The following is a 24,375-nucleotide window of genomic DNA, read 5'->3' as shown; positions in this document are numbered from 1 at the left end:
GAATGTCTTTCAACACTAAGTATGCACACATATGTATGCGTTTACACACACACACACACACACACACACACACACACACACACACACACACACACACACACACACACTGACGGTTGCCTTGTAATTAAGTTATGTCAAAGCTTTGCATGATCAGTGAGAGAACATTATGTCTGAGCTGCTGTTGCTCATAACTGTCACATGTCATGGAAAGGAATAACAGCATGAGCTTGTGAACCCGCTGCCTTTTGGCCTCATTGGTAACAACACAAATCCCATCTTTTCTAACACTTTAACAAACCTACTCAGCCTGTCTGTGTTGTAACCAACCTGTGGTGTAATGTTTGTCAAATGGAGATGACATAATAAGGCTGTAACTGGGTTAAAATATGATTTAATTAAATCTCACCTGCTGTTACAGTATTACACATAGACTGTATTTATTCCCATCCAGTATAGACTGTATTTAGAGTTGGGTGTTATGTATATAACAGTAACATGAAAAAGTATTAAATAGGGAAGTGAACCAGTATGACCAAGGGACATCATAAAGACATTCAGTCTTCAGACAGTCAGATGAATAGGAGGAAGATTCTTTTCACATGCATGTTTTTGGTCTGTGGTTGGAAGATTTTTTTCACTTGCATCAGTTAATAAACTCTGCTACGGACTGTAGATTGGGAAATTAACATAGTTACAGTTTTCAGCAGTGTTTTTCATCTTCATCTGGCAGCTGCAGTTGATGTGTGAGCCAGAATATTGGCAGTTCACCTGTTTCTACTTTTAAGCACAAGAAAACTGGTTGATTGGCCTCAGAATTACTTCTGATGAACAACAGAGCTTCAGCTACTTTGCAAAAAAACAAAATCACCTCTTTATTTTCCCCATTTACCTCATCATTTGTCTTCATCTTCTCCTTGAACATCATCTGTTACCTTTCAAATCCAGTCAGTTTTTATTTATATTGCTTCAAATCACAACAGGAGTTATCTCAAGGCACTTTTCAAATAGAGCAGGTTGAGACCATAATCCTCATAATATTGATTACAGAGACCCAACAATTCCCACCATGAGCAAGCACTTGGCAACAGTGGCAAGGAAAAACTTCCTTTTAAGAGGCAGAAACCTTGAACAGACCCAGACTCAGGGTTTGGCGGCCGCCTGCTTCGACCGGTTGGGATGAGAGAGACAGAGATACCTTTCTGATACTTACTAGTTTAAGCTGAGACTCAAAAAGAAGAGACAGGAGTGGTCATTTCCATCATCACCGCATCGAACCCATCATCAAACAGGTTGGTAACCATATCCTTCAGTATGCTGACTGTACTTCCAGCATCTATTCAGCAACCAAAGTCAGAAAATATTTCCCACTGACAGAGTTTTGATATTGCTGCATTAGCACATCTACAGAGGTGAATACCAGAAGATGCTGTTATGACAGTAAACTGCATCTGTGAAAGGAGCACCATAATTCATACCTATAAATATAAAAAACTACACTGGCGTGATATGGCTCAAGGTTCTTGATATAATTTGGAGAACATTTTAAGCCTCTGAAAATGAGCTTCTTATCAGTGAGAAAACCAAACTCACACACTTGTAAGGGATAGTTATTGGTGCCTTTCCATTTCCTTTTCAAGTTGGTGTTTGACTGTAGATTTTCTAAGAAGAAGAAAGAAAAAACAAAAAAAACATCCTTAAAAGCACAACATTCTTAACTTTCCTTTGATAAAACATCTAGTGAGCCCTGGTCACTTTCCTGCTGGCAGCAGCTTTCAACTTTGCTTCTTTAAGTTCAGATGCAGCTCTCTGCATGGGTGCAGTAGCAAAGCACACTCCTGCATGTAGGGGGAGGTGTGGGGGGGTAAGGGGGGGGCATCAGAGAAAATATCCTTCCTCATAAGATTTTTTTCATTCCCTTGCTATCTTCTGACGTAATCTAAAGGAACCTCTGGGAGAACAGAAAGCGTGGGTGAAAGAAGGGCTGGTATAGCGGCCTCTACCACTATTGCGGTTGTGCAGACCCAAGTTGTAAAGCATGCAGATGAAGCAGCAAATAACTATCAAATATTTATCAGGCCAGGGGAGGCAGTGCAGCTTGTAGAAGAAGATGAAATAGAGGGGGCAGTAGCAGTCACTCTCTTGTCTCCTTCTCTCTGATGCTCCCTTTCCAATTGGTATTACATGTCAAACAATGAGGCTGATTGAGCGTGTGAGTGTAAATGTGTGTGAGAGGTGTAAACTGCAGGTGTAGCTGTAGATGCTGCAGGGCCAGGCTACCTTCCTTCTCACGGGCTGCAGCGAGCAGCGGACAGATTGGGGAGATCTCTGCGGTCATCACCTACCACTGCCATGGCAACGGCCTGCGAGTCACCCCGGGCGAGCTGCACACCGCAACGCCCATTTACAGTCTGGGGCTGACTCCTGATCAGCGGTGGAGAATGTCAGAGTAGATTTTTATGATCAACACCAGATGGTTTGAAGTATCTGAACACAGGCAGCAGCGACTCGAAAGCTCACTCTCTTATTTGCTCACTGTGAGTGAGAGAGGCGTGTGACATATAAATGACAGTTCACCTCTCTGACTTCCGTTATTTACATTTATACATGTGTGAATTATGTCTGTATAACTGTGTCCATGTATATAACATACTTTTTTTCACATCTCTTTGCGTACGGTTGGTCTGGGGTTGTGTTTAATTTTTAAACTCGGCATCTTAGTTCCAGTTAACGAACATTTTAATCCTACAGCATTCAGTGATATTTTTTTTTGTGTATTTCTTTTTTATTGTTTTCATAACAAAGAGAGAGAACACAAAACAGTACAGATTCTTGACAGAGGTTTTTGACATGCGACAAACAGGACATAGAGCAGAGGTAATGGCGCAGTGATAGAATAGCACTAGTTCAGTTTTTAGACATTAAATCGAGAAAAGGCTGCCAGATTTTAAAAAAGACTTCCTCTTTAGCAGACATAATGTACCTGATTTTCTCCAAGTGTAATACATTTCCCAACTCCCTCAGCCACATTTCAAATGTAGGAGACCTCTCACATTTCCAAGATTGCAGAATTAATTTTCTGGCCAACAATGTTGAGAGGGAGATAGCCTTAGCTTCACAACCACTTTTCGCACTGTCAGGGTTGGCCACCCCAAACAACACGATGAATGGGTCTGGGTGACATGGATGATTAAAGGCCTTAGTGAAAAAGTCAAATAAGGAGCCCCAGAATGATTGCAGCTTATGACATGACAAAAATAAGTGGGATAGTGTTCCTTCTTCAATTCGACACTTAAAACATTGGGGTGACACATCCGGAAATATTTTTTGCAACCTGGAGGGAGAATAGTGCAGTCTATGTACTAACTTGAATTGTATCAAACTATGTCTTGCATTGATTGAGCTATCATGGATGTTCTTAATACAATTTTCCCACATCTCATTTGAGATGTCCCTACTCAATTCTCTCTCCCAAGCCACTTTAAATGGGTCTGACAATGTGTTATTCACATTCTGTATGATACCATAGAATTTAGATATTGCCCCTCTCGTATATTCAGTGATATTTTAACATAGATGTGTTAAAGAACTTTGCCGGACAGACTGCAATCAAGGGCTCATCACCCAGCCTCACTGATGCTCCTTCAGGCTGAAGGGGAACAAATCCCTGCAGCCAGGTTACAAAAGCTAATGGAAAGTCTACCCAGAAGAGGTGTCCACATACCTTTGGCCATGTAGTGTGCATTGAAATGTATAAAATATTGTGTTCCATTGGATTATATTCAGTCTAATTGCCAAGCTGCTCCTCCATCTTCAAAACTGAATGCCTGTCACTACTACTGCACCCACCTTTCTGCCAAAAGTATGAGGACACCCCCATCTATATTGTTATAGGTACTTATGGTCAGGAGCGGTTTTTATGATTTGGACCTTTAGTTCCATTAAAGAAACACTTAATGCTACAGCACACAATGATATTCCAACCCAGTTTTTCTTTATCTTATAGATAAAAGCTGCAAACCATAATAAAGAAAGAAAACTTTAACACAGAAAGTTGAACACGTGTTTGGATTGTGCTGGAGTTTCTATCTTTATCTGTTCATGAGTTCTGCTCATTCTTTGGTGCAGTTTTCATGGGTGTTTTTTTGTCTGCCCCTTGAAAAATCATCTCCAAAGCCTCTGCTGCACTAAACACCTGACTGGTCACATCCTTCTGTCTGTTTTCTGACACTGCAATAAACTCACAACTTCTCCTCACTTTGAGCTCAGAGTGAAACAGTGCCACACCCATGTAGTTTGGGCAGGCCACGCCTCTGAATCAGACACTCTGATTGGCTGTGATAGCACCCACTGGAGCCAATAGGAATGTCCAATTCAGTAACGTGGCTCTAGAATGCTCACTTTTAAAGATGGCGGATGAGAATCGATCTTAAACATACAGAGAGAAAGCAGCAATGCACCATACAAACAATAAGACTGACCAAATATTTTTTAATTTTTCACATTAGTGTATCTTAGTTCAACCCTAAAGAACAGCATGTTTCTAGCTCAGAAGATCGTGGAGTAACGACGCTCCAAAGACAATGTGATATTTGGGAGCATGTAAGCTCCCACTGGCTTCAGAGGGAAAGGACGCTCCACAGATTTTACACATCATGTTCAGTTTAGTTGTTGCTGTAGCACTGCTCAGTTTTCCAAATTAACCCTGCAAAGAACCTGTGGCTCAAGAGGTTTGGTCCATTAATGGCAAGGTTGGTGATTTGATCCCTGAGTCCTCCTGTCAACAAATCAAAGTGTCCTTGAGCAAGAGACTGAACACAGTCACTTCACTGACACTGGTGTGTGAATCTGTGGGTAAGAGGAAAAAGTGACTCAAGTGATATTTTTTCTGATAAGTTAGAAAAGTGTTATAGAAGTGCAATCCACTTACCTTGGCTTGGGTGTGAAGCAGAGGTGGGAGTAAGTCACACAAGTTGTGTCATTGATCTGATCAAGCAACTCAAGTTTCCACTTTAAAACAGTGGTCAGGAAAAGTTTAGTTTTACTTTACAACATTAACAAAAACTGTTGCAGCTGCTTACACCTCACACATCTTACTGATATTTGACATTTTGTGACAATGTAGAGTCCAGATCTGTGACTGCAGCCACCCACTCCTACAATTATTATTTTTAGTCTTATTATTAACATGACCTCCACCAAGGAGGTCATGTTTTCACCTGTGTCTGTTTATTTGTCAGCAAAAAGTACTGAAGTTATTTGCACCAAACTTGGTGGAGCAATGGGGCATAAACCAGGGAAGAATCCATTACATTTTGGTCCGGATCCGGTTAAAGGGACAGATCCAGGATTCTTTATCACTTTCCTTAATGTGTAGGATTGTTTGGCCTTGGAGGAGGTATGTGCTCCACTGGGTGCCATTGTAGTTAGCAGTATTACAGTACATCTCTGTGGAACCTGCATTGTGCCATGTTCTCTTTGCTCCCTACAATCCAAATGTTAGTATTTTTGGACTGAGCCCCTCCCCATGATAGCTGGTTATTGGCCACCACACTGGAAATCACCTATTCATGTCTCAAAAACAAAATCTAACTTTTCTAAAAAGAAAACAACTGGAAAAATGCAAATATTTAATTTAAAAAAAGAAAGAAAGTCAAGTCCTTCTGAGTCCTCTGACTTAGCCGTGTCTCAAGTCATGAACACCAAGTCAAAGTTAAAGTCAAGTCTTTTATCAGTCTTGGTCAAGCATTTGTGTCTTAACTCTGACTTGAGTCAAGTCATGTGACTCAAGTCCCACACCTCTGGTGTGGAGACACATTTGGAGGTGTGGAAATTTAAAGCAGGCAGGGGCGCTCTAACGTAAATTAATTGCATTATGGGAAATGTAGCATTCAGAGTTTTGGTGTCCATAGTTGAGACAAAAGGTTGGGAGATCTCAACATCTGCTGCTTTAAATTAGAGAAGTTTATCCCTTTTAATGCGCATGTTTTTGTTGTGTCACGTTCAGCAGTCACATATATAAGAGTAATTTTTGGCCATAGAGTGAACATAGTAATATATGTTATACAACATATATGTTGTATCCTGTTCAATTTTTAGATTCGGTCTAATCGCCAGGCTGCTCCTCCATCCTCATCACTGAAACATCTTCATCACCACCTCCACCCTCGCACGTCTTCCTACGGGCGCTACTTTCAGCACCGGACAGCTCCAGTCGTTTCCTACGCTCCGCCCACCTCCGTCAGACTGGCAGTGGGAAACAACCACACACACCGCTGGGCGACACTTCAAGTGGCCTATTAGGGTTTTATTGGGAGGGACGGAACTTCAGGAACAATTTGCTACGTCCCTCGTCATCCTACTCGTCTCACATGGATTTCTCCGAGGAGGAGTAAAAAGAGACCGTGAGCACTCGGTTCTCACGTCGCTGCATGTGAATGGATTGCGGACCGGTGAGGAGTCAGTGTTGTTTTTGAGTTTAAAGACTGGAGAGTGTCTGGGCAGCTGTTTGGGTCAGATGGTGGTGTTGTAAAAGCGGGCAAGAAGAGGGAGAAAGTCTCGGGTAAACGATGCACTGGATGAGAAGTGGAAATCCTTCATCGTTTCCAGCTTGATTATGGGTTTGAAATACGGGGCATTCTGTGGTGTGTGCTCGGTGTGTGTCGTCCCGTGAAACAGCGGAAGACGGAGAGTGGCTTTGGTTATGCTCGCCACACTTTGCCAAGTGCCCGCGGTGTCATCTCTGCGCCTGTGAGGAGGAACCATGGCTCTGCTGGTCGTCCCGCTGCTTCTGCAAACAGGGCTCGTTCTGGGATCAAACTACGGTTATGTGGAGTGGTCTGATAATGACAGAGACGACAAGAACCCGCCAGTCTTCAGCACCCAAAACATCAACAGGGAGCCGCCCCACCACCCGACCTACTACTCGCTTCCATCCACCGAGCGCACGGTGGTGGCGCACAAAATTGAGGAGGACCTGCCGAGGGTGGTGACGGCTTTCCTGCACACCGGGGACTCCTCGGCGCTGAGGCAGGTGAACTGTTCGCGCAGGTACGAGCTGAGCAGCCTGCGAGGCGGCCTGCACGTCGCCTCCCACTACTCCCTGCACAGCATCCTGGACACTGTAGCGCACGCAACAAACTTCCTGAACATGATCCTGCAGGCCAACAGGTCCCGGGAGCAAACCCTGCGCAGGGACATCCACTGGTACCACGCGCTGGTGCAGAGCATCCTCGAGGGGGACCCCAAAATCCACAGGGCTGTGGTGACCTTCCACGCGGACGCGCCAACGCCGGGGCCCCACGTTTTCCTCCAGGCTACGAGAACCGAGAAGGAGGTGGTGCTGCAGGACCTGTCCAGCACTGTGCACCGTCACCTGGGGAGCAGGGGCCCGGAGTCGGACTGGTTTAATGAGTTTAGGGACGGGAGGAGACCACACTCGCACAGGAGAGTCCCGGAGGCACGGGGCACCAAGAGTGGAAGTTACCTTCTGGACAAAAACCAGATCAAGTGGTCGGCACCGTACCTGGAGTGTGAGCACGGGGCGTTTGTGCCCTATTGGCTGCTCACCTTGTCTGCTGGCTTCTATGGACTGAAGCGCAACTCTGCACCAGAGTTCAGGTGAGAGGGAGTGTGTGTTTGAGAGAGAAAGAGCCAAAAGATGCTGCTTGTATTTGATACATTCTCCGCAAGCACTTTCTTTCTTTTCAAAATGCAGAAATAATATATTCATATTTCATGTATTAAAGTATTCCACACTTTTTTCTTGATTAATATATACCCGAAAACTTTTCAGAGGGAGATAAAGTCCATCAATCAATTCATTCTACCTTTTTAAACCACTACAGTCATTAACAGTCAGATATGGAAGCAGATATTGAAAGTATACCCCTCATTGATTGACAATAATGCACTATGAGACTTTATGTAAATGTGGATCCTGCTGAACTGAGGCCTTGATGCAGGAAACAGATGGCGTAAAAGCCGCTTCACAGACACAGGTAGACCTTTCTCATTTAATATGCTCGCCTGTCAAAGCACAGCTGTGCCTCTCTGCTGCTGTATCCTACAATCCAATGAACAACTGCAGGCTTTAGCTACACAGTGTTTGGTGGTGAGTGAACTGATACGAACTGGCTCTTTGTGTCTGTCTCTGAGTGAGTGAGTGTGTGAGTGTGTGAGTGTGTGTGGGAATGTGTACTGCATGAAACACCCAAGGATCTCATATGTCAAGGCTCCAGTCCAAGAGTATCACAAAAAAAATCAATTAAATCATGAATAAACAATGTAAGATCAACAACTGTGGGATGAAGCCACTCTGGATTTCAGGTGCACAGTCTGAGCAGAGTAGGATCACACAAGAGGTTCAGTCCGATCAGATAACTCCTGTAGTAAATCCCAGATAAGAGAGGTTTGTCCCTGACACCATCCCTTCTTCAGTCGTTTGAGAAAATAAAATTCAACTTCAAACATTCAAATAAAAACACTGTACTTACACCTCAAGCAAGATTTTAGTAAAATCTACCATAACTGCAACTGGTGCACAAATAGGACGAACTGAATATGGATGATATTTTATTTGGAAGAACAGACACAAATGTTGCTCAGTGGTTTTAGCGATTTGGGCCTGAAGTTGGCAAGCATCCACGCCGTAGCCGTGTCCCTGAGCAAAGTGCTGCATCACTACCTGCTCCAGGGACAGTCACGGTATCTATATATCTTCGTATGATGAAGATGAGTGTGGGGTTACCACAGAATCCATTCGATCAGTATCATCTTGATCTGCAGTTTTAGCTTACACGGGAATCCAACTGACATTTATTGCAACAGCTCACAAGTGTCTCTCTGATACAGTGCAGTTTCAGTAACAACTCGGAAAATCTGCCTGTGATGTTCCCGTTCATCTCCAAAAATAAATGACTTATTGCCTGTCTGGGATAATACTGCCTCTCTAAAACCCCCAACTCGCCACGATGTCTAACAAGTGGAGAGAAAATGCTTTCAGTTGCCCCGAGGCGACTGATGTTGTTAAGTGTCATTAAATTAATTCAGCGAATGCATTCATAATGAATCAATCAAAAAGTCAAGCTCAGCCAAGAAGGTTTTGGGTACGTGTTAAAAGAGCGGTGACATTTTACAAGTGACAGATTCGTGACAGTTAGAGGGATACTTTCATTTGAACGTGGAGAGTCCAGAAACCTCAGTGTGCTGCAGCATGAGACGTGTTTGTTGACTGAATCATTAACTGAAAATTTAAAGGGTGAGAGAACAGAGGTTGTGTGATCTGCTGTCTTCACGAGAGACATAATGAAATGTAAAGTAATACAGTTTGACACATACTAATCCCCCCCCCCAGAGCTTTCAGTCATGTCACATGGTTTTCATCGGTGGTTGGAGTTTGCTCAGTTGTTATGGATCCATGCGAGCTTAGTAGCTGTTGTGATTTTATTCATTTTTCAAATTAGGAAAACTCATCATTGAACTTGGACGCGGTAGTTCAACAATTTGCAAACTCAAGGTCCACTTACTAACTTTTTTTTTTTTTGAGTTTTTTATTTTTTTTTTACTTTTCTCATGTTGGTGTATAAAGTGCAATGGATGATGACAACAGATCCATGTCCAAAACAGCTTAGCCAACATGATGAAGACAATGTAGTACAAGCTGAAAGCCTTTAAAAAAGTCTAACATGTGGACCTTGAGTTGGCATTGTTTGGTCAAATTAGGGCTTTAATTTCCAAGACTTAATATTAACTTTCCACCTTGGATGTTGGAGGCTTTACAAAATCTAGTAAGCGGACCTTGAGTTGGCATTGTTTTGTGAAAATGTCCAAGGTCACATATTAACTCTCATGCTCAAAGTAATGTTTGGCACTGGGTTGTGAAGTCAGCAGAGGGAGTCAGGGAAGAACTCAAGTTGAAGGGAACTCAGTGGTTATTACCAGCACGTCAGCATGAAAGATGCACTCTCTAATTGAGTATAAAGATTGCCTGCAACTACACAACCAGACGCACGCCGCCTTTCCGCCTCACTCTGTGAAATGAGTTGTGGTCTGCAACTTTCCTGCGGTTTATTTCCACTCATCTCACGCCTCTGATGACATTTCTAAAAATAGAAAGTTGGTTGGCTCTGGACAGAGAAGTGTAAGCTAGTGTAGATGATAGAATCAGTTCCACCATGTTGTACTCCGTCTACCTCAAAGCTGCCTCTTCCTCATCTTTATTCCCCTTTCTCACTGTCCTTCCAGGCCAGATTTAGAGGAGACTACGGAGAGGCCATCAGTGTTTCAGAAATACTCACCTCTCTTACGAAAACTAATGGCCTTCAAATTTAAATGAGAGTTACAGATTTGAAGCAGAATCGTGAGGTAAGAGAGGAGAGGGAGAAGGCCTTGAGGCACAGCTGGACACTTACATGTAGTGGTGCTGTTGCGTTTGTCTGTCAGGATACAGTTAGCTTGGAGCTAGCTTTAAAGCTGCAACAAGTTCCATTTTGAAATCACCAAAAAACAAAAGAAATAACAGCATCAGTCTGAAGACTCAGCATCATATTTGGGTTGGGTCACACAGTAAGAGCACAAAAATAAAAATATATGAGATAAGAATTGAATTAGTTACAAATATGAACTAGTAAGTCTGACTTTAAAAATGATGAAATGCTAAGTCATATAAGATATTGAGTCACGTTACGCCAAGTATCCCTAAAAGAGAAGAAATCACTAACTTTTTCATAACTTTTTGACAGTTTATGATCCTGCTCCACTTTAACATGATCTTAAAGGTTATGAGCAACAATACGACACTAAAAATATCACTGAGCGTCTATTCAGGCTGTAGTTTTGTTTTGTGACGCTCAAAATTTGTGCCTCGTGTTACGTTGCATTGGCTCCCAAATGTTTCTCAGATCCAACATCTATCACATCGCTCTGCTGTTTCTACTGCTTTCAGTCGCTAACGAGCCTTGACCTGTAAACATAGACCGGAGCACGCACACACACACACACACACACACACACACACACACACACACACACACACACACACACACACACACACACACACACACACACACACACACACACACACACACACTATTACTCACAGGTATCAAGAAGTTTTCCTGCCTCTCTTTCTCTCTCTCTCTGTCTGATTGAGAAGAGTTGGTGGCCAAAGTCTCTCCCGTGGTTGTTTGTTCTGCTTCCCAGCAGGCAGATGGAGGTAACGGGTGTCAGGATCATCCACAAAACCATAAAGGAGAGAGAGAGAGAGAGAGAGAGAGAGAGAGATAATACATGTGGATGTACAGCTGCTACGGCAGTGGAGAAAACAGGCAGGAGAGGAGAGTAAATCAAAGAAGCCTGAACATGCTTTATGTGTCTGTGTTAAAACCAGAGTCACGGAGAGAGACATGAGTTGGGTTTGGCTCTGCACAGTAGGATATACGGCAGTAGCTGAGGTGAACTTAGCTCCACTAGTTTAAGTCCCGGGCAGTTTTCCTCTAGTGCTGTGTTGCAGTCACGTCCCTGAGCAGTATTTAACCTTATTCACTTCACAGTGTGAATCTTTGATGGCTGACTGCTGCAGAAGTCTCCATGTGTTGAACTTAAAAACTACTTCTGCAGAAATGTTTGGGTCTACAAGCAGAGAGAGAGAGAGAGAGAAAAAAAACCTATGGATTTTTACTTTCATTTAAAAAACAAACACCACATCTGCAATGCTGAACACACTGCATGTGTAATTATTGTCGTTAAAATGTTATATTGAAACGCAAAACGGGAAAAGCTGCTTTCAGAACTGTGGGCACTGGCCACAGGTATAAACCAACTAAACTAACTACATCAGTATCTTTAAGTCTGGTGATGCACTATTTTATATTATAGTCAACAATATTAAAGAAGTAAGGAGGAAGTTCGTGGCAGCTTGTTTTGACCAAAACATTACAATCTTTAAACGCTATAAAAAGAAGTTATATAACCTTATTTCACAAGTATTGATGAACTTTTTCAACCTTGATTCTGTTTCTTTTTTCCTTCATTCTTTTTTCTCGATTTCTCTTCATTACTCTTTTCCGTCGCTCTTAATTTCTTTCCCACTTTCAATCTATTTCATTCATTCCTCTCTATTACCGCTCTCCTTTCCCCTGCTTCTTCCACTCTCGACCTTCCTCCCCCTGAACATCACTCCTCCTGTTTATTTTTGATTTTGCTCTTTCATTCTCCTCCTCCTCCTCCTCCTCCTCCTCCTCCTCCTCCTCCTCCTCCTTCCTCTCCCTAACACCGATTTCCTTAATCCTTGACAATTTGGTCACCCTCTCGCCTCTCTTTCCCTCTCTCACTTGTCACATCTACAACATTACTGTCCCTCATTTTCTGTCTTTCACCTTCCTTCCTCCTCTATTTTCGCTTCTCTTACATTCCCATTAAATATATAATTTTTTCTTCTCATCCTCGTCACCTCATCACAATCTACTGATTCTGTAACCCTTATCATTTCTTTTAATCTCCTATCATTTCCATTATTTTATCTCACACCATTCCCCGTCCCTCCACTCATCACGACTTGTTCGTCCTCCTTTCCCTGCACCTCCCTCTTCTTCTTCCACTCCTGTTTTCCTCCCTCCTCCCTCTCTTCTTTCCCTCTGGCAGGGGTGTTGTTCGTGTGGACGTGAACCTGCAGGATGTGGACATTGACCAGTGCTCCAGCAGCGGCTGGTTCGCTGGGACTCACCGCTGTAATCTCACCAGTATGGAAGTGAGTATCGTTGCCTTCGCTACAGTCTTTGTCAGTTAGTAATAACTTGAAATTTTCTCTCTTTATCTGTCAGTTTTTCTCATTCTGGTGTATTGTAGATGAAGTGAATGTATTTCACTGTTACATTCAAGCATTTGTTCATCCACACACACTTCAGTCTCTCCACTACACCCTCAGTCCACTCAGACACAAGGCAAAAAGATGCCCTGAGACGTTATGAGAGTCACTCACTCCACAGTCTCTGTACTCACACTTGCCATTTTGACTGCATAATTGTGTTCACGTTGACAAGTACACCCGGATGGTGCATTCAAAACAGTCAAAAGATTTAGTGTAAAACGATGGCCCCTCCTCACCCTCAACGATCAAGCCTGTGAAAACGGTGACAGAGGGTCGTTGGCGGCGATGGCGGCATAATTTCATTTTAAGACACATTTAAGTCAAGTGAGCAAAGCAGCAGGCTCAAGAGTCACCCAGCCTACAACCGTATGCTGCAGGTCGTTTGTCCCTATCCTCTGATACCACCCATAGGAGTGTCTCCTGAAATAAACCATAAACAACAATGACTATTGGTTTCAAACGGGAGACAAACATCGCTCTCCCGTGTCAGATTCCTGTGTTTTTTCGATCCTTCCAGCCATAGATGTTGAGATACTTCACTTGATATGTAAAGAACCTTGACCTGCTGGTGGCGCTAGAGGTAAAAGTCACAGAATCACCAAAGTGAGTAGGGTCGTTCCTCTTGGGCACCATGAATAAAAGCACCAAATTTCACAGCAATCCGTCCGATAGTTGTTGAGCTATTTCAGCCTGGACCAATAGAGCGAGCCGTGCCCCCGACAGTTGGTGAAATGAGGAGAAAAAACCCTAGATAGTAGTTCACTGTCTGTAGTGAGAGTGCTGCTGTCAATGATGATGAGAGGCGGTGATGGTGACATGTATGTGTGTGCGTCTTCTCCATGGTATAGTGTTTTTACCTCGGCAGCCGCTGTGATGGAACTGGCAGCAGCCATACATCATGTTTTGTCACTTTCCAGGGTGATGGAGAGAAAGAGAGCAAGGAGATAGTTCTGTCTGTCAGTGTGTGTGTGTGTGTGTGTGTGTGTGTGTGTGTGTGTGCGTGGGCCTCTGTCAGTGTGTGGGCTTCTCTGTGTGTTCACTACTTCGCTCATGTCAGTGCCAATGCGTTAGTTTTATGTGATGTATTGCAGGAAGCCTCTCTGACTCCGGCGGGGGAGAGTGGCTGCTCAGGCTTGCGTGGCATGTCGTTGGCCATGTGATGTATAATAAATGCAGTGTAATGGATTGCAGCAAGATGTAGTGAATAATTGACCATGCTCTTTGTCTGTATGCCCCCCCCCCCTTTTCGGTCTGTGATGGTGGGGGGGTGGGGGGGGGCTATAGAAGGAGACATGGCAGCTCTCCGTGTTCGTTTTGATCTGTTGTGTTGTTTCTTCTGTATTGTTCCGTTTTCATAAGAAACTCTCTCCTGGCTGCTGCCTGATATAATCTGAGCTGAGCGGCTGATAGTCCTGTAGTTCCTCGGTTCAGATCTGTATTTGCTGTGTGTGTGCAGATGGTGCGTGTTGGGTCTTTCTATCATCATCGCAGTGGTGGGCAGAGACAGCCTTTTTAGCTACCAGGGCCGTCTTTGATGGAAACGCGCCGAATTAACTTCGATGTGTGTCCTGTGTGAATGTGGGTTTTTAACAGGCACATTTTTGCATCTGTAATTTTTTTTTTTTTTTTCTGTGGAAACATTTGCTTTTAAACTGCTTATGTGCGTTAAATAATCTTAGACTTAACCATATTTGGCGAAGCGGGAGTCAGTGATTCAGTGCCATCTTGAATCAGCAGTGTTATTTGTCTCTCGCTGTTTTAAATGTAGGAATGTGGGAAACAGGATTAAAAGTTTGAAAAACACTATCAAATTAAAACTTTATAACCATTCATTACAAATGTTTTGTTAGAGGGGACAAGTATTGACTGTGAAACTCTATGCATTCGTAATAATGTCGTTAATCTTGTCCCTGAAGATTGGATTATTTCATAGAGCAATGAAATCATCAGCTGGAACAGACTGTTTGCAGTATTCATTTAGACGTGTGGCAGCTGTTGACTCAGTCAGTCTCAGTATTTTAAAATTCGGGGCAGTTCAGAAGAGGTTACATCTTCTGTGTGGAAACAGAGGTACCCAGATAATATTGAGGTTTTGCATCATAAAGCTATAAAACGACGAGACAGCCATGTCTCAACATCAGCGTGCTAACATGCTCCTCGTGTTTAGCATTTACACCAGTGGTTCTCAGCCTTTTTCCAACTCACAGCACACTGGAAAATCTCTTGAAAACTGAATCTCAAAAATGTTGATCTGACCCGATAACAAGACGGAGGCTAAATAATATGTTCTCCGAGCACCTTTTATTTAAATAATGATGATGAAACATTCAGGACTGAACTGAAAGCAGGGGAAGCTCAATCTTTCTTTTTTGTTTGATGGGAACAAAATCTGCCTCTTGACTCTCTTCCCTTTTAATTCTTTCAGTTGCTAACCAGCTTTCCATCTTGATGCTGCAGTTTGCCTGGATGTGATCAGGCCAGTCACATTATGTCATATATTAAAGATCATGTCTTTTTAAAACATTTAAAAACATTATTTTGTTTTTAATAATTACACATTTTCACCAAAATTATACTGTTTTACAAATGATTTGTCAAAACCTGCCCTCAGGTTGGGAACTACCGTACATGGTCAACATCTTAGTTTAGCATGTTAGCATGCTATCATTTGCTAATTAGTGCTAAACACAAAGTAGAGACTGTAGCAAATCTTATGGAAATACAATAATAATATGGAAGTAATTTAATATATTTTACTCTGAACCAAAGTGGTGGACTGAACAACAGATGGACCGGCTTTGCTCTCCACTGAGTCAGAGCGGCTAAAACACATTTAAAAAAGCCTTGTCTCCTTTAACTCATTATGTGCCGAGACATGAGAGTTTACAGTTTGCTGATGGTGTTTGTGTTTGTTTCTCCACACCGTCAATTCAATCACTGTTATATAAATAGAGGTGAGAAAGAAATCACAGTAGGTGACAAAGAGTTGTCATAATCTTCAAAGGCAAATATAAACAGCAAACTTTCAAACAGCTTTAATGCTGCTAAATATGTGGAAATGCAAATGTTGAGTTAATGTTATCACATGGACTAGTCTGAATATGGCTGATAAAAAATATACCGTTAACGTGTCTGTTTCAGCATATCACAGCGCTGTATAAATTTTAGATTTTGTTTTAAATTTTGGATGTGAAATGTCTTGTTTCTTCTTTCCCATCAAGTGTTATTTTTGTGCCGTTTCTCTCTCGGTGCTTCAGTCTTTTCATTTCTTTTCCCAGCTTGTTGCGAGGCCTACTTGATGTAATCAATTGCATATTGCTGTTGTTCAGCTAGCCCATTACCCACGCTTTGGTTTAGTCCTCTTGGGACTTTACATCAATTTTCTCGTTCTAATCAAAGTCTGAGAACTGTGCTGTCAGAAGCTTCCAGAAAAAATGATTCGGTTGCTGAGACATAATGTCAGTGCACCACACACATGATACGACATTTCAACAGGACTTTATTAAAAAGAAAGAAAGTATTTTTAGCTTCTTATCACAGACCAAATGGGAAAAAATGTTGTATTTTCGTTCCAGTAAAAAAACAGTTCATTTCTGAATCTCACTAAGTGTGATGTTTGGGAAATGAGCTGTGGAAAGTCAGTGTGAGGCTCATTGCTTTCCTCATCGAGTACAAACACACCCCGAGGCTGCGTCTCAGAGAGAAAGATAATAATAAGACAGTCACTAGTAATGTGACAATGCATCATGTGTTCTGCAGTGTGCAGGTAGCATTACCACAACAGTCCCTTCTCATTGTCACTGTGATGTAATGCTTCAGTCGTTTTGTAGCAGAAGAAGAGTTTTTGCGACGTGTCCTCTTTTTTCTTAAAGAAGCACAGCTGGTAATTTATCCCTCAACCTTAATATTTCCTGTTGTGAACAACGCAGCAAACTGTAAACTCAAAACTGTAAACAGTTGCTCATCAGCAGAAACGTAGCAACATCAGACAATCACAGTCTGCGGTTCCCTGATGGTGGAACAAGCTACTGAGTCAGAGCGGAGGCGCCCGACTCATCTCCTCCGAGAGCAGCTCCTCCCCCGACGCCTCCGACACACTGACATGCCCGACGAGTACTCAACACTTCTCTGCCTGACCTCACCTGTAAATCGCTTTAGATGAAAGGATCTGCCAAATGAGTAAATGTAAATGTAAACATGAGCGTTACCACATGACAAATATAAGCCAAATATTTACTTCTACTTTCACTTTTATTTTGGTCTCCGCCAGCTACCAAGAAAACACCCAACTCTTTAGCGAGTAGCTCCTCGTCGCTCACTAGCTAGCATCAGTTGCTCACTTTGTCTTTTGCTTTGCAGCAGCTATAGTTTCAGCTGTGCCGCTCAAATAGCTTTTTTTGTATAGCTTTTATTATAGTCATTTATACTGTTGAAAGAAGGGAGAGTAGGTGGTATCCTTTTGGTGTTGATTGGAGGCAACAATCTGCAGGTTAGCACTTGCTACTGTTATTAGGTGAAAACGAGTTGCCTGCTGGTGACCAACAGTCAGGGTCAGTGTTGGGGCCTAATGGCTTTTGTAGCTGTATTACTGTAGAAGATTGTAGTGATTGTTGATGGCCTGTACTGCACGGTATGTGTCGGCTACAACATGTAAACAATTATTGGTTTTGCGAGTTGATTTCGCTTCATAACACTATGTTGTAGGCAAAAACCAAGACACACAGCCTCGGTTTTATGTCACCTCATTAAGACAGCAGCTTAATGAGGTGCTGGTCGGGAGGCTCAGGAAGATTCCCAGTGGGCCAGGCCGGTTGTCGGGCCATGGCTGACAGGGCCGGTAAACACAATGATTTTATAAATAGATCATCACATCACATTAGGTTCTTCAAATAAACGACTACTGTGAGTACGTTAATGACTTGTATTCAACATCAACTTAATGTGACAGCTTTTAGCAGTAGGCTAATGGGCTGGTGGCTCAATGTGGAGAAAGTAAATAAATAGAGAGAGAGAGAGAGAGAGAGAGAGAGAGAGAGAGAGAGACGTCTGCCTCCCCAGTTTGGTTTGCTCTCTCGGCTCCATCCACCTGCACACCATTTAGGTTTATATCTGTTGTTTACACTCTGCTGCTTTACATGAATAACAGTTATAAAAAATCTCAGGGAAAAAGAAATCTGAATTCTTCAAACAGTCAAACAGTGAAAGGAGGAGCAGAGCAGCAGAGATCGGTTCAGTTTTACAGAAGAAGCAGTAGGTAGAGGAACAAAAGGAAATCTAGTCTGAGTTCATTCAGCCGGATCATGTTGTACAGCTTCATTTCCTGCTCTTGTTTCAACAGAAATCCTGACATGCTGAATGATGTACTCGTCCGTGTCGTGTGATTAGCTCAGGGCCAAAGACGTTTATCACAGAAAGACGAATGTAAGGGAGAAAAACTATTCAAATTAAAACATGTTTGTATTTGCTGCTATAATGTTCAGTCTCATTCAGTCTCACCCCGTATAATTCTTTATATTATCTAAGCTTAAAACATCTCCTTCGTTCTGGCTGCCCCACAGCTTCTCAGGTGGCCTACAGTGGGTTTATTAGAGCCAGCTCTAAAACCTCACACTTTGGGAGGTGGAAGCAAAAGTTTTGGTGACACAAAGTTCTTAAGATGTTAAAACACTCGGACATGCAGTGTTGGGTGTGTATTTGAGCCATTGTTAATATTAAACAGTATATATATATATATATATATATATTGATTACTGCATCTTTGAGTGATTAAATGAACTTAAGTAATCAGAAAATAAAGTTGATTTTTAACCCTTTAACTAGGAGTTGTGTTTTAAATCTTGCTGTATAAAGTTGAGTATTGTTCTGTTCAGGTACAAGAGCTTCTTCTTCTTTGTCTGTTTTCTTTTTTTTTGGTCTGCCCAGATACAGCGAGGTTGTGGAGGTAGGTAGGATGTGTCACCATGAACCAAATACAAGACTTCATGCATTATGGATAGTCAGTCGTAGGGGAAGCATCTTACATAAGGAGCCACTGCTTATATAATTAGACGAGGATTTGAGAATGATTAGTGTGGGTGATTTGTGACTGGATTCATCTGAGAAGGTTTTTGAGTTTTTTCTTCTTTTTTTTTCTCTGTCTTTGTGTGTACTTTTTAAATGTAAGTAGGCATCACTGCAATGTGTTTACATATGCATGCCTGTATATATATATATATATATGTGAGTGTGTGTGTGTGTGTGTGTGTGTGTGTGTGTGTGTGTGTGTGTGTGTGTGTGTGTTCTCTCTCTGCCTGGTCCTGTGAAACGTGCCGCTGGAGATGAAGGGCTTCAAAGGCAGAGCTCTGCTAATGAGTGTAAACTGCTGTGACAGCCAAGTAGGGTTACCCCCTCTGTCTCTCCTCCTGCTTTCTCTGCTCGAGCAGCCGCACTTCCTCCTCTTGCTGCTGCTCTTTTCCACACTCTCTGTTTCCATGGCTATTCGAACTCTCCCAAATTTTCCCTCCGTCCTCTTTATCTTTGGCTATTACCCCCTCCTCATCTCACTTGTTTTCCATCCTTTTCCTTTTCTGACACCCCTGCATGTTATCCCCGTCTTCATTCTCCTGAAGCCAATTAACTCCTCTGAGGAAAGACAAGCCACAAATTATCCCACCATCTGTCAACATGTCATTCTCTGCTTTTGCCAACCTAACCCATTATATTATCATGTGAAGTGGCCAATTCATAAATGAGAAAAACGTATCAGTTATTTTTGTTTTTACTGCTTTATATGCTTCAGCAACATCCTCGCCTGAATAAATTGGTGACCTTGCGTGTTCTCGTTCCAGTGTACACACCTAATTTATGGATTTACCTTTATGTAGACATGGGACGGCACAGTCTGACTCGGAAGAAGCAGTGATACCATTATTTCCTGCTGCAGCTTAGCTACTGTTTTATAGTGATGTGTGAGTCTCATCTGAAAAATTAATCACCTGGACACATGTGGCCCTTCTGTGCTCTGCTGCTGGAAACCAGAGCGGCTCTCGGGGCGGTGTGGGCGCGGGGAGGAGGGAAATAAATATAAATATAGTTTATTGCCTTACTCTGTGTTTCCTTTTTTATTTTATTTTTTGCAGTTCTTATCATCTCTGGCACATTGCCGGGAAAGAGGATTTAAGCTTCAGAAGTCTTAAAGTCGTATAAATACTGTATGGAAGGAAAGGGATACCCAGTTAAATAAGACATTGTGTAGTAGTAAAGGATATTTAGATAAAAGGAATATCTTGGATTGGAGTTTCTTCTAACGTTCGTTAAACTGTATTTGTCAGGAAAGCAGACACTCACATGATCTGTTTTTACCTGCCTTATCTCTAGCTGGTAAGAAAAGGTGACATGAGGAGCAGAGGAGGCAGGAAAAAAACCTGTCTTTTCCTCTTTCACTCTCCTCTTTCTGTTTTGTTCTGCCAGCATCTCTCCGTCTCTCCTCAGGGGAGTTTCAAGCTCTCCAGCTACAGCTGGGTTGAAATGTTTCAAGACTTCGAGCATCTATACACCAGTTGGCAATGCGTGTGTGTGTGTGTGTGTGTGTGTGTGTATGTGTGTGTATGTTTAAGTAGTATAATTTTTTTCTCTTTGCAACATCAAAGAGACCATTAGCGTTTGCATCCAAAGCCACATTTCTAAAAAGTTCAAACCGAGGTAAAATCAACCCTCGGTTTAATGAAGCGAGCTTCACTGTACAGCTGTGAAAATGTAAGCGGCTTTCTGTACAACTCTATATTCAGAAATGTATTTCTCTGCCACGGCCTGCGGGGAACATACATAACAGGGCCATGAATTCACAGGCATGTCCCGCACCGCATCATCAAAACGTACAGTCTTCTTCAATGATCCTACACACCTCCGTTACTGTTACACTAAGAGGTTTCTTTCCAAATGGGCCCACTCGTGCAGAACAGGTCTTACATATGAAATCGTCCAGGATCTGTAACTTATGTTGTGATACACTTTTCTTTTTGCATGCAGCCGTCTTAGTGGTTCTTCTTCTGTTGTACATTTTGTGCGCAGACTGTGACAAGAAGGTGTGGCGAATGGGAACTCAAGCAAAGTCCATGTTAACAAATGGAGAATGATTTGTTAAAAGAATTAGCGGGTTAGAGTGGGAGAAACATGTTTTGGATACAGTTGTAATGAAAGCGGATTAGCTGCTTTGGTCACATTATTCACCATAATGATTTTATTGTGGGGCCATTTTCCCACAGAATGAAAATCATATCAAATAATAAAAGAAAAAAAGCCACACACAGACAAACCACACACACATTTAAAATATGTACCTCTACTCAACACAGGTGCACTGACCGTGAACACTTTATATTAAAAAGGGATTTTTGCAATATCCTTCCATTCTTTAATAAAACATTCAGTGGGAAGGTTTCGGTCTCGGCTGTAGGGCTTTTTATTCTCAGTAAATCACTCAAAGTTTACAGGCTCCGACTCTGACAGTGACAGTAATCTTTTCAGCAAGATAACAAGTTGAAACCACAATACTGTGTTTATGAATTGTATTTCTATTCTTAGAAGACAAGAAGTTATTGATTTGGTTTTAAATGTGACACTGGCTCATGACATAACAGAAACAACCTATTTTGAATGACATGAATTAATTTTAAAGGGGACTTTCACCAATTTAACGCGGCGATTTTATCATGGCGACTCCGCTGCATCATCGAAAACACTCTCACACATTACTGTCTCTGCAACCTTTTTTTCTGTCTTTCAGCGCGAGTGCAATGCATGATGGTATATATTGCTTGGTTAGTGACCATCAGGTGAACGCTGCTTTTCATGATGCAGTCCACTATGATAATTCTCACTTTACATTCGGCGACATTACAACAAAATGGCGAACTCATTATATAGTGGACTATATACGGAGTAGTGATTTACTGTCGGACACAGCAATTGTTAATGAAATGATTCTATCAAGTTGCATCATGGGAAGGGTAAGATCCACTGTTTTTGGATTCAATCCTCTTTGTCTCGGTTGCTCTCTATCAGCAACAGCATGAGCCTCCCCCCAAGTTAAGTTAGTCTTGGCGAACTCATCTCAGCTCAGCGCCAGGTTGTATTTTTTGGTGTTCCAGGTTTTCTGTGGCCTGGAGGAACCCGTCTCATTGCAGCCTTTGGGATGTGATCTGACACTGTTGGAAACACATGGCACAACCATCGCCGTTCCCTCTCCCTTATTTTGGCGTTGATGTTCTTGTCTTTGGTTTTTCTGAGTAACTCCAAAGGAGGTGATCTTGTTCCGAACAGCTTTGGTTTCCCGCCAGGATTCAGAACCACACATGGATGGATATTGACACACTCTGCTTTCAGGCTGTGTTGCTTGGATGTCCAGATGTTGCAGAGTTAGGAAAACACCCTCTTGGCTTTACCCAAATCTTGCCTTCAAGTCCTTCTGTCTCCCGCTGTCCTTGCTGATAAGGCTGATAACACCATTTAGTCAAACTGTGTTCTGGAGATGTTTTATTAATGTGGTTTTGGAGCTTGACCCAAAACAATAACTATAACGCAGGATATCTCTCCCTCTGCTCTTTCTTCCCCCTGCCTCATGCAAAGCCCCAGACTTACAAGTTACTAGGAAATTGCTACAAAATATACCACTAATAAATATATCACATAAAGTCTTTTACGCTGCACTCTTACTATTACTTAACCCAAACAATATGCAATTATATTTATTACCAATAAAAACACAAAATATTTGCAATGTAGGTAACACTCCTCTGCTCTGCAGCACATTCTGGCAAGTCCAGCATATTTCTTTGATCTTTAATTAGGCTGATGACGCATGCATGATAGCATGCAGTGAGGAAGGCGAGCGCAAGGACAAGGATGCATATAGTATGGAGAGTACGACGAGATTGGGAGGGAGGGATGGGGAGTGACAGCAGAGAGGGACAGTCGTCGGGGAGAATTCATCCTCCACAGAGAAACACCATTCACTCTCTAATCTGTTGCCTGCAGCTCAGCGGCTGCCACAGCAAAATGTAAGAGCCTGTCAAGTCGGCAGCAGCAGTTGGATCTTAATTGAGTGAGGCCTCCCAGTCGAGTCCATGCAGGGAGCTGGAGACCACCCACCCAGATGTCTGTGTGGGGAAACTGAGGGTTCATCTCATAAGTCTTAAAATGCCGAGTGAGACTTCCATATCACTCCTGACACATTTCCTGAGGCTGCACAGCCGATCGGTGGTAACGTTTTCAACATTTTGCCCCCTTAAGAAAATGGAATATAAATCAGAGCCCCGAATTTGTGAGTTTACAGTCTCATCACCTCTGTTCTCTCAGCTCATGTCCTTTAAGGATACAGGGAAACTAACAGCAGCACTCAGCTCAGCCTCACCTGATGACTCCTTCTCTAGTCACAGCACTGTAACCACAACAAACCACCAATCGATAACCAGCTATATATCTCAGTTTTTTCCCTCTTAAATTGATGTAGAAATTCCAGACAGGCTGAAGTCCAAGGTCTCGTCTCCTCAGACATCCACCGTTTCAGTCGTTGGTCGTCTTGTGAAGCAGCAGCAGGCAGATTCCCTTCCCAAGAGACAGAGTAATTGTAATGCTTTTAGGGTTTAATGCTTTCAGTGTATTTATAGATCTCTGAGGGACGCAGAGTGCTCTCTCTCTCTCTCTGCCTCTTTTTCGCTCTTGCCAACTCCCATCTTGGTGTCGTGTTCACAGCTTTTTATCAAATTACATGGTGAGAAAACTGAAACAGGTACCACAGGCTGCAGTCCAAACATGAGGGGACCTCTATTTGAAAGTTACAGATAATTGATTTTTAGGTTGAAAACACTTCAGAATGTCTTTTTTTTTTCATGAGCATGTGAAGTATGTTTTACACTTTGTGTGATAGTACCAGTTGATATTGTTATGTGGTGTTCTGTTGAGGGTTATAATAAAAGCTGTGATTTTGTACTTGTTAGGCAGATGAACAGTCCTAAGCTGTGCACCTGCGCCGCTATGCTATTCGTTGTTGTTTTGATATTTCAGTATTTGCATAGTTTAAAGGGCAGTTTAAAATGTGTTTTAAATGGTAGATGGACTGCACTCACACATACATACATACATACATACATCACACCCATCCGTCACATACAGTGATGGAGCCATCAGAGGCAATTTGGGGTTCAGTATCTTGCCCAAGGAAATTTCAATATGTGGACTGGAGGAGCCAGGGATCGAACTACAGACCTTCTGACTGCTCTAGCTCCAGAGCAGAAACACACTAGGCAGAATGCAAATATAGGTTTTGACTTGGTCTTGTTTCTGCAGAAAAGGTTCATTTCAAGCTTAGCCACAGTGGATCAAATCAAAGAATCAAATAACAACAGCTTCTTTCATCCCAGAAAGTGGGGTGTGACTCAGATCGGATATATCTTGAGGTTCTTGAGCTAGCGGGCGAGCTAGCTGTTTTTGTTTGCTCACAAATGCATGACTGAAAGCTGTTCACCTTCCAA

General features: G+C 42.4%; 1 protein-coding gene across 1 annotated transcript in view; it reads left to right on the top strand.

Annotated features, from left to right (window-relative positions):
• The first annotated feature begins 6,246 nt into the window (after positions 1-6,246).
• LOC130179457 (probable G-protein coupled receptor 158) overlaps positions 6,247-24,375 on the top strand; it is a 60,550-nt gene continuing 42,421 nt past the window's right edge. Inside the window, exons 1-2 of the mRNA XM_056392450.1 lie at positions 6,247-7,617; positions 12,640-12,745. Of these exons, the coding sequence (XP_056248425.1) occupies positions 6,761-7,617; positions 12,640-12,745 (963 nt within the window). The 5' untranslated portion in view covers positions 6,247-6,760. The remainder of the gene's footprint in view (positions 7,618-12,639; positions 12,746-24,375) is intronic.

Source organism: Seriola aureovittata, chromosome 12, assembly GCF_021018895.1.
Source record: "Seriola aureovittata isolate HTS-2021-v1 ecotype China chromosome 12, ASM2101889v1, whole genome shotgun sequence".
NCBI classification, from domain to species: Eukaryota; Metazoa; Chordata; class Actinopteri; order Carangiformes; family Carangidae; genus Seriola; species Seriola aureovittata.
Note: the sequence above shows the minus strand (reverse complement) of the source record. Positions and strands in the feature narration are given on the sequence as shown.